The 14,643-nt window shown below is 36.6% G+C and overlaps 1 protein-coding gene across 17 annotated transcripts in view; it reads right to left on the reverse strand.

Moving 5' to 3' along the window:
- Positions 1-14,643, reverse strand: part of PCDH15 (protocadherin related 15) — a 544,558-nt gene that overhangs the window by 26,794 nt on the left and 503,121 nt on the right. For all 17 annotated transcript variants that reach the window (XM_036336780.1, XM_036336778.1, XM_036336777.1 and 14 more), the window contains one exon: positions 4,892-5,068. In XM_036336780.1, coding sequence (XP_036192673.1) covers positions 4,892-5,068 — 177 coding nt within the window. The remainder of the gene's footprint in view (positions 1-4,891; positions 5,069-14,643) is intronic.

Raw genomic sequence — 14,643 nt, forward strand, 5'->3', positions numbered from 1 at the left:
AAGCCTTCAGACTAAAATATACTTGTATTCCACACACCATCTTAAATATCAACACTCAAATATCAAACTAAAACAAAGGCTAAAGGTGAACAAATTAAAAGGTATTTTCTGTTTAGAAAGGAAAGACAATAAGTAATACAGGTAGTAATCAGTGTAATCAGAATGACGAGAATCGGTGGTCAATTTAATCCACTAGTTCTGGCAAACAGGTCCTCTAAGTAATGCAATTCCAACTATGGGCATTGTATTGGGAGAGGACTCAAGGAATAATTGCTACTTAATTTTATTAGGTTGAACAATTCTGTTACATATTTTATCTATAATAATAAAAGTGTAATATGCTAATTAGACCGGATGACCTTCAGTACGAAGCTGGGGCTGCAAGGGAAGCCCGGGTCCTGGGTGCCAGAGGTAAGCCAGTGCCAGCAGCCGGGGGAAGGAAAGCCTACTCTTGCATGAATTTTGTGCATTGGGCCTCTAGTATTGTAATAGGCTGTTTTATGTGTCTTTTGCTCCCCCAAAATTCCTGGGGAACATTAAAAAAGTCTCTTAGAAATCTTAAAATATTAATGCAACATTTGTATCCTTAATGCCATAAAACTACAACATGTCTTAGGCATTTTACTTTTTATTTTTATTAATAAAGGTCAAATATCTTACTATAGAACATTGGTAAACACAAAATATTTCAAAAAGCAACATTGTTCATAGGCTCACAATGCAAAGACAACCACAGCCAACATTTTGGTATACTCAAACCTAACCTTTTTTAAAAAGTATTAATAAACATTTTTATATAATTGTGATTTTATATAGAATATACAAAGCAAAAATAGTAATTTAGAAATATATTTCTTAATATCAAAATAGCATACTTTGGTTTAAAATGTGAAAAAATACAAAGAAATATGAAAAAATAAATGAAAAGGGGTTCACATTTCACCATTAAGTGGTAATCAAAGATGTCAAACTTGTACATTTTATATTTTTGACACATTGTATTCTAATTTTCTGAATACAATGTGATTATGCTGGTTTTAAATCTAGTTAATACATTGCTCATAATGATTCCATATAGAAAAAAAATAGAGGGATGGCTGCCATCACATATGAATTACACAGGGTAGCTTCTTAGTCTTCCCTATTTAATAAATCGAATGGATTAGAAAATTTAATTTTAGTTTTAAGCTACACCTATTTTTACTTATTTCCTTACTATAATGTAAAGCAACTAGGATTTTTTTATAAATATGCTTTTGTAGGTAAACAATATACTCTATAGCAATTTACCTAGGTTATTTTTATACATGCTAAAATAATGTAATAAAGGTTTAACTATTGCTCCAAGTACTAGAATAGGATGTAATGCTAAAACTTTTTGTTTCAACCATTTATCAGAGAAAGTAATAAATTCCAAATGAAGTATAGATCTAAAGTAATTTCAAAGGAAATACTTTATTTATTAGAAACAGAAAGGTCAGAAGGAGAGTAAGACCATTAACTGCAAAGAAAATTGTACCCCTATTGTGCAGAATCCATTGAGAAATCACAATTCTTTTGGATTCCTGCATTTATATCAAATCACCTAAAGGAAGATCTCAGTCTTTTTACACTAAAACAGCTAATTTTTTAAGATGTTTATTTACCAATTTAGGTAAATTTTTAATTTTTTTACCAGAAGAGTTGATTGTTGTTGAACCCATATCTGATTTACAATATTTTTCTTTTTGATTTATATGTGCAAAACAACTTGCCTAGGTAAACTATTCTTGAATCAATATTTTCCCTGAAAATTTTATAAATTTGATTTGTCTTTGATATTTTACATGCAGGTGGAATGTGTAAGACTTATCTAATTTTATTCCTTTATAATCAGTAATTTTTATTTCTGTTTCAATGGTTTTAAAGCACATTTAGATACTTTTGAAGGACACTTGAGAGCCTTTTCATTGATTTTTCCTGTAATAGAATAAAATCTCTTAGTTATATTTTCAGGTTTTTTTTTTTAATATATTTTATTGATTTTTTACAGAGAGGAAGGGAGAGAGATAGAGAGTTAGAAACATCGATGAGAGAGAAACATCGATCAGCTGCCTCTTGCACATCTCCTACTGGGGATGTGCCCGCAACCCAGGTACATGCCCTTGCCCGGAATCGAACCCGGGACCTTTCAGTCCGCAGGCCGACGCTCCATCCACTGAGCCAAACCGGTTTCGGCGATATTTTCAGTTTTTAATTCTGTAATAACTACTGTAATTTTTATATCAAGGGAACCTGGAATTATCAGGTTGTATCTTAATTGACCTCTAAATAGATTTTGATCTCTTTATTATTTTTATCATTTTTGTTAATATGCTATGAACTTCTCATGTATATACTTCATGTTGCCAAATTATTTTCCAGATGATTTCTCTTTTCCAGCAATGTTGAATCCAGACTCTCAGTGGATTTTAGATTTTCTCCCTGAAGTGAAAAAATTGGCCCCAAGAAACTTCAGGCTTTTGTTTTATACTTTTTCTGATTTCAGGACTAAGAATTCCACTATCTCCTTAAACTACATTCATCTCTGAATAAATAATTGAATTGGTTCTCCCTGGAATGTGTGCTAACCCAAACCCAGTCAGTGTGAGGGGAGGAATGGCATACTCCACTTGGCCTGTTGTTGGAGAGGGGTGATTCTCTCCATCCTCTCCTGCAGTTCTTTTAGCAGAAAGAGGGGAAGGGTTCGGGGCATGTAAAATACATACATCATTTCACAATCTCCTACCATCTTGCTTTCCACTAAAAAATGTTAAATTATTTCCAATGGTTCCAGTAGGAGAATATTTCTAGAGATATATAGTCTCCGAGTCATCAGTATATTATTTGCTTTTCTTTGTTTTTCAGCATTTATTACTGATCCCATTTTCCCCTCTGCTTACTCATCCTAGACAGTAAATAGATCTGTCAAATTCAACATCATGAAGATATGTGACATTCTCTTTATTCTCATCCAGTTTACTTAGTTGCTGCTTAAACGGGTGAGGCAAACACATCTCATCCCAGGATCTTGCCAATATTAACTGATCACTGCTCTGTTCCTACGATGAGATAAATTCCTAAACCAAATTGCATGTCTTCTGATTCAGTCAACAGATGGATCATGTACCAACATGTATTCCTTCTCCATTTACTTGTGTGGGAGACAGCTTTCAAAGCACCATGTGTTCACCAGCAGTCTACCCTGCATTTTACCATGATGCTGCTGGTGTTGTAATGTACATGTTGTTATAGAAATAAAAGGGAAGGTGAGCAGGAGAAGGTACTCTGTGCTTCACAGAAACTCACACCAAAACAGGAGAGGGCAGCTGCCTATTTCCCTAGTAGGTACACAATCTGGGCCTCCAAACCAGGTTCATAGAATGGACAATGGTTAACACTTCTGCCCACACACAATCCATTTGGATAAGGTTGATTTGCTTAATAAAGCAAGTCAGGTAGACCACTGTTTTATCTGTACAATACATAATTATTTTAACTAGATTCTAATAATTAGTTCATCTAATTGAATTTTCAGTATTCTAAATTTAAGTATTTTTTCTGGGCTTAGGAAGCTGAAAGAAGCTTTATCAGAGTTTGATAGTCAGATTCTATTTTAAAGTAAAAGTATGGTTAAATACTATATTTTAAACATGGTTTGTAGAATAGACAAGCTTTCTCATCTTCTTCATCTCTCATTTACCCACTGGAGAGATTAGTGTTAAACAGGCTGGACATATAAGAAAGGTGCATATAAGAAAGCTAAAACTGTATGTGCTCTTTCAAAAAAAATTAGTAAGTTTTATTTTAAAACTAATATAATCTGTTCTGAATGTAGTTTATTTTAAATCTCTTCATCAACAAAGTTTCATTGCTCCTATTTTAGAAACAATGAAATAGTATTTAATACCATCTTAATTTTTAAATTTATGTGTTTTAATAAACAAATGGATAGACATTTACTAAATAAATTTACCCACATATGAATATATTTGCAAATTTGTATAAGCAGATTATTTCTGTATATGGTTAGTGTATATAAAGAAAAATAATTTCTGAAATTATGAATATTGAAATGTGTGTGTATTTATGAACACACAGACCTAAAATATGTGAATATATGTATATCATATATCAATATATATTTTTCAACTAAAAATGTGTTTTAATTTAGGTAAGAACTACATTTTAAGAATCTGTTGGACACTAGGTGTCACTAGATTAAAGAAGAAGTTAACATTAAACTGTTCTGTAATAACTTCCATGGGAGAATATGAAGTAGCATTTTGTTTCAGATTCCATATTTTCTTTGTTTTTAGGATTTATGACTCAAATATTCAAATTCACATCAGGATAAAATATAACATAGAGTATGGCCTTAGATGGAAGTAATTAACCCCCCACCTCAAGTCAAGGGAAAAGTCAGATACTAATTTTTGCTGGTTCAGTAAGACCTTGAAGAAAGCAAGATTTGTTCTTAAAATGTAAACCTACTGATAATGTTGAAGGCAAACTGCCTCTTTAAGAAAGAATCTGTACTTGCTTCCTAAACATCCGGGGCCCTGGAGCAAGAGTGGGAGCTGAGGTGAGCCGATCTCAGTAAATGGCTACTTGTTCATAAGTATAAGGGATCTTCTGATGCCAAAAGGAAAAAAGACCCTCTGAGGTCACTCTGTCCCATGCTTGGACCTCAGCACTTCCAGGTGTGAGGACCCTAGGTAGTATGTCTTGGAATAGTTTTGCTTAGACTTCACTTTCAACAACAGTTTGGTGGATTTTAAACTTCAAGTACTTACACTCATAGCTTTAAATCAGGATTATCTATGGGTGCTATTGTAACCAGACAACTATTACTGACAATAAAATTACTTACTTAAAAAGCTCTTTTCTGTCGATGGCTCTATTGGTCTGAGGGTCGATTGCATAGACGGTCAAGTCGCACTTGCTGTAATCTTCCAGAGAAAAGGCATCTCCGTGCCGGCGAGCACCGATGGACTCCACCACCACTTTGGCACCGGGAATTTGCTCCTGAACATAGCGATCCAAAATCCTATACATCAAACCAAGTCCGCACATGACATTCTGACAAGCTTTCTGGGGGGAAACATCACTCTCAACTTGAAATGACATTTAGTAAATGAAAAATGATGACAGCCTCGTTTTTGCTAATGTTTACTGAATATGAACCCTTGAAAAAAAATTCTCTATATTTTTTTCAGCATTTAATTCACAATGATGCTGGAAGCTGAGTAAGATAGAAAGAGGTCACCAACCATGTCCTATTTAAGTCTTGGCTTTTTGAATTTATGATAGCATTTGAGCTTTTACTTAGCTCATGGGAAATGCCACCTGTGTTGTACAAATAAAGCCGTCTGTGCTTTATAAGAGCCATGGGGTCTTAGAACTCCCGAGGTCATATGGCTAATGTGGTAAACTACACTTCCCATAAGGTTTTCTGATGTACAGCACATAGCTATATGATATGGTGCAGGACTAGGATACCTTTTTTCCCTAAGGGTATGAAGATCCTTAGGGGATTATAGGAATGGGAGAATGTAGAGTTATGTTGCTAAGGCAAGTTCACCAGGTTAAGATAAAAATATTGTATGGCAGTATCAGAAGCTGTTTAGGTGAATACAAACAACTAAAAGATATATCATTGGGTATGAAATCAGTAATATTCAATAGAAATGACAAAAAATGTTAAGCTATAGGCAATTTTTTTAGAAAATACATTTTAAAATTACATAACTTGATGTTAATTGAAAGTAAAAATTATTGCCATATGAGCATTTGTTTTTACGTTACCACAATTTCCTTAATGATCTTTCCCTTATTAAAAACTTTATATTACTAATCCTTATAGGTTAATACTAGCATGCATATTTTAAATATTAATACACATAAATGTGAATTAATTTAACAACCATACATGACAAATATTTTTAAACACTATCTATAGATTCAACACTCCTTTTGGAGTTCATGCTCTAGTCTAAGGCATTTTGGGGTAGGGAGGGGAAAATTTTGAATTCCTCTGATATATCAAAAAATAATCTTTATTTCAGATGCCAAAATTGACCTGCTTTCTGCTCCATTACAAAAAAAATAAAATAAAATAATGTTGCCTAGAATCTGGTGTGTGCTTGATTTGCCCTATTAAAAGAACAACAAGATATTAAACTTCGGAAGAAATGGCTGCACCATTGTACACAAGCCTATGATGTGCACATTGTGGGTTATTGCCAATAATAGCAAAATGCTTTGTTTGTTGGTCTTAAAATTGTATAAAACAGCATGGTTGAAGTCTCTCTTGGTGAAGTACCAATCATTCTTTTCCTTTTGTCTCACCACCTCATACCTGGGGTCTCTGCCTCACCGTATCTTTGTGATGAGACTCTTACTGAAGAATAAGCAAAAGAATACGTGGGAATAAGTAGGAGGAGTAAATCCATTCATCAAATACTACTTAGGAGTTGAGCCAGAAAGGAATGACTGCAAGACCTGGACTAATCTAACATCATCCGGCCTGTTTCAGGGTTCTTTTTTGTTTGTTTTGTTTTTTTTACAGAGAGGAAGTGAGAGGGATAGAGTTAGAAACATCGATCAGCTGCCTCCTGCACACCTCCCACTGGGGATGTGCCCGCAACCAAGGTACATGCCCTTGATCGGAATCGAACCTGGGACCCCTTGGTCCACAGGCCGATGCTCTATCCACTGAGCCAAACTGGTTAGGGCTTCAGGGTTCTTTTCTTGAAGACTTATGCTCACTTAAAAATAAGAGAGGGCTTGAAGTCAAACTACACTATACTCCTGACATTTTATAGGCACAGATAGCAATAACATAGTGATAAAGAGTGCAGAGGCCTGGCTTAAATTTTCAGCTCCTTTACTTATCAACAGCATAACCTTAGGCAAGTAATTTTCAGCTCTTAAACTCTGTTTCCTTAAGTAAAAAATGAAGAAATCATCAACTGCATGGCATCATTGTGTGCATTAAATAAGTGAAACCTTTTACTCTGAAATTTATGCAGAGTTTTTAGCACACAGTAATTGTTCCATACAATATAATAATAATTATTAATTTAGCCTAATTTTTGCATTTATATATTTCTCCCATTTCTAATTCATTCAACTTTTAAAGATCATTCTTTGTTTAAAGGAAAACATAAAGGAGAAACGAAAGCATAGAGATTAATATATGATGCTTTATTATCTTTCTTGAAATGTGTATCTGAGCATAGATGTTCTTAAAAGAGGGTAAGGTCTTTACAGAATTCAGGCTGCTTCTTCCTATCATCTGTTGTATTGAATATGGAGGACAAATTCCCTCTCTGCTTCATCTCAGTTACCTTGAACTACCTGAATTGTTTTTTTGTGAAGCCCAGTGTTTTGCACTTGAGGGGAAGTTTTATGGTGGCAGTGGTATCAAGTTTTAGATAATATGGTGTTACAGCTGGCTAACATCTCAAAAGAGTAGCGGTTATGCATCACCACTGGCTTCCGTAAACACTGATAAAATTTTAGGTCTTTAATGTGGAGAAAAATGCATTCCATTACAATGCAAAAGTAGCAATAGTAACAACAGAGACATGTTTATTAAATACAATATTCTGCCAAAGTTCCTAAAAAATCAAAAATTTTCCACTGTGGCCCACACATATTCTAGACCCTACTTGCACATGACCTTGACCTCTACCTGCTCCCCTGCACCACATTGATTTCCCAGACTAGCCAGTGGCTGCTAATCCATAAATTCTCAAAACTAGTTCAACTTCAGCCAATCTTCTGCTAAAGTCCCATAAAACATTCTGCCCTCTTTTCCCACGGGCCTTGGGAAACTCCCCAAGCCTGGCATTTTCAAATACAAACTTCTGCTAATAGAGCTCTGAGTGATTCTCTTCTACAATCTTTAAGTCACCTTCTCTCCCCCTCACATTGTATTTATAGAATAACTGTTTTTGGAGATGTACCTAACATAATTTTTTTAAAATATATTTTTATTGATTTCAGAGAGGAAAGGAGAAGGAGAGAGAGAGAAATAAAAACATCAATGATGACAGAGAATCATTGATTGGCTGCCTCCTGCACGCCCCCTACTGGGGATCGAGCCCACAACCCAGGCATGTGCCCTTGACCGGAATTGAACCTGGAACCCTTCAGTCAGCAGGCCGATGCTCTATCCACTAAGCAAAACTGGCTAGGGCCCTAACATAATTTAAAAAAAATTAAGAATAATGTAGGGCTCTGTTTTAGATTAGGATGGACATGGGGGTCTATATTTTATACTATCATTATTGCTCTATGGTTTAATACAGTGGTTCTCAACCTTCCTAATGCCGCGACCCTTTAATACAGTTCCTCATGTTGTGCTGACCCCCAACCATAAAATTATTGTCGTTGCTACTTCATAACTGTAATTTTGCTACTGTTATGAATCATAATGTAAATATCTGATATGCAGGATGTATTTTCATTGTTAAAAATTGAACATAAATAAGCATCGTGATTAATCACAAAAACAATATGTAATTATATATGTGTTTTCCGATGGTCTTAGGCGACCCCTGTGAAAGGGTCATTCAACCCCCAAAGGGGTCGCGACCCACAGGTTGAGAACCGCTAGTTTAATACCTGCCATAAAAAACATAATATTTGAAGACCTCTAATAGAGTAATACTCTAATTACCTTCCTGGAAATATAAAATACATGTTCACACAATACTCCCTTTTATTCTCGTCAGTATTGAATTTTACTAATTACTGTGCTCCTCAAAAATAGCAAGGGTTAAGAAGTATCTCCCCCCACACACCTTATGCTCCAGGAAAGTGTTACTGTGAAGAAGAGCCTTTCCCTCCCTGGCTTATATAAGGCTCATAAAGACTCCTGGAGGCCCCTTTGTTTACCCAGGACAAAGCCAGGCACAGATCCTGCAAAACCCATTCTTTACTTCAGAAGTGATTAGTTGAATTTTTTGTCCTCACAGATCAATCAGAACAAATTCTTGTTAGCCTAACCCTGGTTAAGTCTCTCTGCTTCCTGACTAAACAATGACCCACCCTTAGCCTGAGGCAGCATTCCACGCCCCCCACCCCCCTCAAAGGCCCCTCCCATAGCAGTGAGGTCAAGGTAAAACATTCTCTGATCTGCGTGATCCTCCTGCTTGCCCATACAGGTTTTCTCGAGCCTTGTTTACTCCTCCCTATAAAAGAAAAGCCCTTTTCTGCCTAACCTTTAAGTGCTGGCAGGAGCTCTCCCTATTACAATAGTCTCCCTCCCCCAGGTTCCCCGATTAATCTTTTAAATAAAGCTTCTTTTCTTCTAAAAAATCCAGATTTGTTTTTATTTGACCCATGGTACAAGCAGATAGCTAAAGGAAATTGTTTCTCATGCTCCCAGGGAACCCGAGGGTCCTCATAATTCTGAGTTTATTTAAACTGTAGTTTTGAAACTATAATTTTTTTTCTTTCTCTCTCAGCACACTTCACTGATCTGACCTTAGTCACTCACCCTCTCTGACCCCTTTGGCAGCAGATAGCCCCATTCTGACTAATGGTCACAGGTATTAGCCCTTGGCAGGCTAAAGATGACATCTTTTTAAAAATGTTTTTTATTGATTTATGACAGAGGGAGGGAGAGAGAGATAGAAACATCAATGAATCAGTGATCAGCTGCCTCCTACATGCCCCCTACTGGGAACCAAGCCCACAACCTGGACATACCAGTATGCCTTGACTGGGAATAGAACTGTGACCTCCTGGTTCATCTGTTGACCCTCAACCACTGAATCCCATCTGCGGTACTAAAGATAACATCTTGATCTAAGTTATGTTTCAGCTCCCTAGCACTAACGTGGAATGGCCCCTTTAGCAAGCTCTCCTTGAAATTGGTTTTGGACACAGAAGCTGATCTTGGAGTTGTTCTTAACACCTGAATAAATTATGTATTACCCTTATCTGACCTCTGACCAATCAGCTCCTAACAGTACCCTAAACCCCTAATCCACTTCTCCTGATTTTTCCCTATATTACCTATAACCTCTGTGTCATTGGGAAGTTGTGTCTTTCAATGCATGAGCTAGCCCAGATCCAGTTTGGCCAATTCTAATAAACTAACTCCTTTCTTTACCGCAAACCCCTGCTTGTGCAATTTTTGGCCAGAGTGCACACGCAGATGAACTTAATAATTGGGCTTCAGAAACACTACTTAGTCTTATTAAATGAGTCTGCATATTACCAGTCACAGCAGGTAATATACAAAGATTTTGAGCAAACTGTACATATAAAACAAAAGATTATTCACTATTCCCTTTCCTTGATTTCCTATTCCCACAGTGAAACAACCGTGGAGTTGCAGAGTTTCCGATTGCATAAGCTGCTTTTCTCTTCATCAATCTGTGTGAATTCTGGTCAGAACTGCTTAATTCAAAATTGTTCAAACACGCTATAAAATAAGTTCTATTTTTTTTCCCCAATGGAGACAATAATAACAAGGAAGTCATCATCAATTCCTCACCATCCGTTCTGTTAACAAAATGTCATCCTGTGAACTACTGGTTAGCAAATGGGAAACACGGTGCTGTTTCCTTCATGGATAGTTACCTGGTTGGGACTGTGCTCTCTGTACCACAAAATTGTACTTAATTCTTATAAGATCCACGAAAAGAAGGCATAGATAAAAAAGGCACTGATGCCTCCATTTCCCAAGTGGACTTTGTAGCTTTTTAGCTGCGAAGCATTTATACTCTTTCCCTAATTTGAAGCATTAGCTTTGTCTCCAACAGTCACATCTAGTAGGATTTTAATCAGTGGTCCCCTCCTGCCATCATCCTATGCCATCAAAGGCTGCATGTGACTCAGAGCAGGCCCTTTCATTTTCTCTGAAATTTGGTTCTTGAGTCAAAGAATATTTTTCTTTTTAAATTTTTTTTGTTGGTTTTTGATTTACAGAGAAGAAAGAGAGAAACATCCATGTGAGAGAGAAACATTGATCAGTTGCTTCCCAGGGATTGAACCCGCAACCTGGGTATGTGCCCTGATCAGGAACTGAATCCGCCACCTTTTGGTGTAGTGGACCAACCACCGGAGCCACATCAGCCAGGGAAAAGACTCACAATTTTTAAAGGGTGGGAAGTCATGCACTGGAGGTACACCGGACAGAAACGGCATACCCACCTATACCTGCTGCTGCTTCACAGGCCTCTGCAGCTGCCCTTGTTCTTGACTATCTCCCAGCCTGTTTTCCATCCCTTTATTGATATTGTCTGCACTCAACAGCCTTCCAATAAAGTTCCACTTGCTGAAGTTTGCCTGCGTCTATTTCCATCGCATTAGAACTAGTATGCATATTTCATTTTAAGGTCCAGGTGTACCAAAGCCTGGGTCATGTTTCTAATTCTCTCATGGTAGCAACATTTGTCCAATTTCCCTACCAGTGATGGAGAACCTATGACATGCGTGTCAGAGGTGACACACAAACTCATTTTTTTGGTTGATTTTTCTTAGTTAAATGGCATTTAAATATATAAAATAAATATCAAAAATATAAGTCTTTGTTTTAATACAGTTGCAAATATCAAAAAATTTCTATATGTGACACGGCACCAGAGTTAAGTTAGGGTTTTTCAAAATGCTGACACGCCGAGCTCAAAAGGTTCGCCATCACTGCTAGTCCTACTCTAATTGGTCCTACTAGACTCTGAAATTGTGTTGATCATGAATTTTGCATTCTGTTTGAAGTTGCAGGGTTGCTCATGATAGAGTTTGATAAAACTTTGTATTATAGAAAAATCCAGTCATTTAAATTTGCCTTGAACCTAAATTCTTGGAAGCAATATATCAATATAAAATACAAGCACTTCAATCAAATGCATAGCAGATTAATATTTGATTATGACAAACTGTTTCAAAACAAATAACTGCATTTGATTGATTGAGAAGCAAATGCAGTGCAAATGAATTAGTATAATAATTATAAAAAATGAAAATTAGCCCTAACCGGTTTGGCTCAGTGGATAGAGCATCGGCCTGCAGACTCAAGGGTCCCAGGTTCGATTCTGGTCAAGGGCATGTACCTTGGTTGCGGGCATATCCCCAGTAGCAGGTGTGCAGAAGGCAGCTGATCGATGTTTCTCTCTCATTGATGTTTCTAAGTCTCTAACCCTCTCCCTTCCTCTCTGTAAAAAATCAATAAAATATAAAAAAATTAAATTTTCACTTAGGGGTTATTGTTTTATTTTATAAGATCTGAAACTTATGCCGAAACCGGTTTGGCTCAGTGGATAGAGCGTCGGCCTGCGGACTGAAAGGTCACAGGTTCGATTCTGGTCAGGGGCATGTACCTGGGTTGCGTGCATATCCCCAGTAGGGGGTGTGCAGGAGGCGGCTGATCGATGTTTCTCTCTAATTGATGTTTCTGACTCTCTATCTCTCTCCCTTCCTCTCTGTAAAAAAATCAATAAAATATATTTAAAAAAAAATATCTGAAAATTACAATACTTAGTAGTAGTATGTTACTACATTATCTTTAAACAAAGTTTTAATAACTAAACTTCCAAGAAAATATGTTAATGTAATTAACATAGTGTATATTTTATATGCATATAAATATAAATACATGTATACATTTTATGTAAATATATTAATGTTTACATGTTACATATGTTTGTTATATATGTTTATATATAAATATATATAACATGTTTTACTGTGCTACCACATAATTAATGTCCAATATAAAAATTATTTAAACAATTTTCTTAGATAAATATTGAAGGGAAAATTTAACTGAAACATTTTTCCTGTGCAAAACCTTTTTTTTTTTTTTTTTTTATCTAAACTAAGAATCCTAATATATAACTGGCTCAGTTAATTGATTTATTCTCAAACCAAGTTATTTTTAGAAGATGCCCCTAAATTTTAATTTACAACATCACTTTATCTAGTTACCCATACATGTATCTGCAATTACTTGCAATCAGAAATTGCCTTATAAAACATTAAATGTAGTCTTAACTGAAATAGTCTCATAGCTATTTTTCACACTAAAATATTACAGCAACCATCTTCTCAATTACATCACTGTGTGAATGAGCCAAACTAAAATTACTATATAAGAGTTTCTGGCACTGTGTGCTCAGCTCACTCCCAAGAAAAGATGTTGGATTTTTAATTAAGTTTGCCTCCTAAAACATTAACAGAGGGAATATTTAGGACCCCAGCCTGCTGTTGGCCCACAGATGTAAGTCCAAATTAAACCTACACCGCTACTCTGTCTTTACGGAAAACACTCAACTTCTCAGAGTTTCAGAGAACTCATCTGTACAAAGAAGAAAATACTCAAACCTACTTCCAAGGGTCCCTGTGAGAAGTTAATTGAATAACACTAATTAATTGCACAAAACCCAGCAAGTAAAAAAGGTGCCATAGATGTTAGATATTTGTTGCTACAGTTAAAGAAACTCCTCAGATTTCATGATTACAAACTTTACTTAGCCTTTTGTTCAGGAAATTGGTTTATAGTTAGCTAGTAACATAGGGAGCTCCATCTTAGGTACTTGTCAATATTTCTTCAAAAGCCTGGCTAAACAAATCAATAGGCTTTGCAGATGGCCAGAGGGATATATAATACAGGCTCTCCAGATATTCTGAACTTATTTCCTCTGTTAGTATAGACCCGGAGAGACTCGACACAGAACATATGCTAAGTAATGCTCTCGGTACCATGAAACTTTCTTTTCATGGCCTTAGGAAATACCCTCTCTATGATGTTCCACAGGATAAAAGCACTTTCCTACAGTCTGGCATTTAACTGAGAATTAGTTCTTTCTTTCCACCAAAATTGATTACAGAATACTATTACTATCACATGTATAATTTTATAAAATTCTTCAGTGGTTAACGAAACAACTTTTACTTTGTCCTTTGCTCAGACCCAAACCTAGGAATCATCATGTTTCATGCCTTTTCTCATACATCCAATCCATAATAAATTTTGTAGGATTGTAGCCTCAAAAATATACCCATACTAGAGGCCCGGTGCACAAAATTCGTGCATTTGGGGGGGGGGGGGTTCCCTCAGCCTGGCCTGTGCCCTCTTGCAGTCTGGGACCCCTCGAGGGTTTCCCCCGGGGGGGATCAGGCCTAAGCTTGCAGTCAGACATTCCTCTCAAAGTCCAGGGCTCTCACAGTCTGGGATCCCTTGCTCCTTATCGCCTGCCTACAGTGGAGGCAGGAGAGGCTCCCACCACCGCTGCTGCGCTCACCAGCCATGAGCCCAGCTTCTGGCTGAGTGGCGCTCCCCCTGTGGCAGTGCACTGAACACCAGGGGGCAGCTCCTGCATTGAGTGTCTGCCCCCTATTGGTCAGTGAACATCTTAGTACTGGTCGTTCCACCATTTGGTCGATTTGCATATTAGGGTTTTATTATATAGGATTGTAATCACTTTTCCTTATCTCCATCCCTACCACCAGTCCAAGCCACAGTGATCTCTCTCCTGGACTATTGCTATATACTTATAAGCGGTCACCTAATGTCCAACTCAACAACCTTTTAAAATGTAAGCCAGAACATTATCTCTATGTGCAAAATGTCTAAGACAACATTGTTAATAAAGAATATAAGTG

The sequence above is a fragment of the Myotis myotis genome, unplaced genomic scaffold (assembly GCF_014108235.1).
Source record: "Myotis myotis isolate mMyoMyo1 unplaced genomic scaffold, mMyoMyo1.p scaffold_m19_p_15, whole genome shotgun sequence".
In the NCBI taxonomy this organism is placed as follows: domain Eukaryota; kingdom Metazoa; phylum Chordata; class Mammalia; order Chiroptera; family Vespertilionidae; genus Myotis; species Myotis myotis.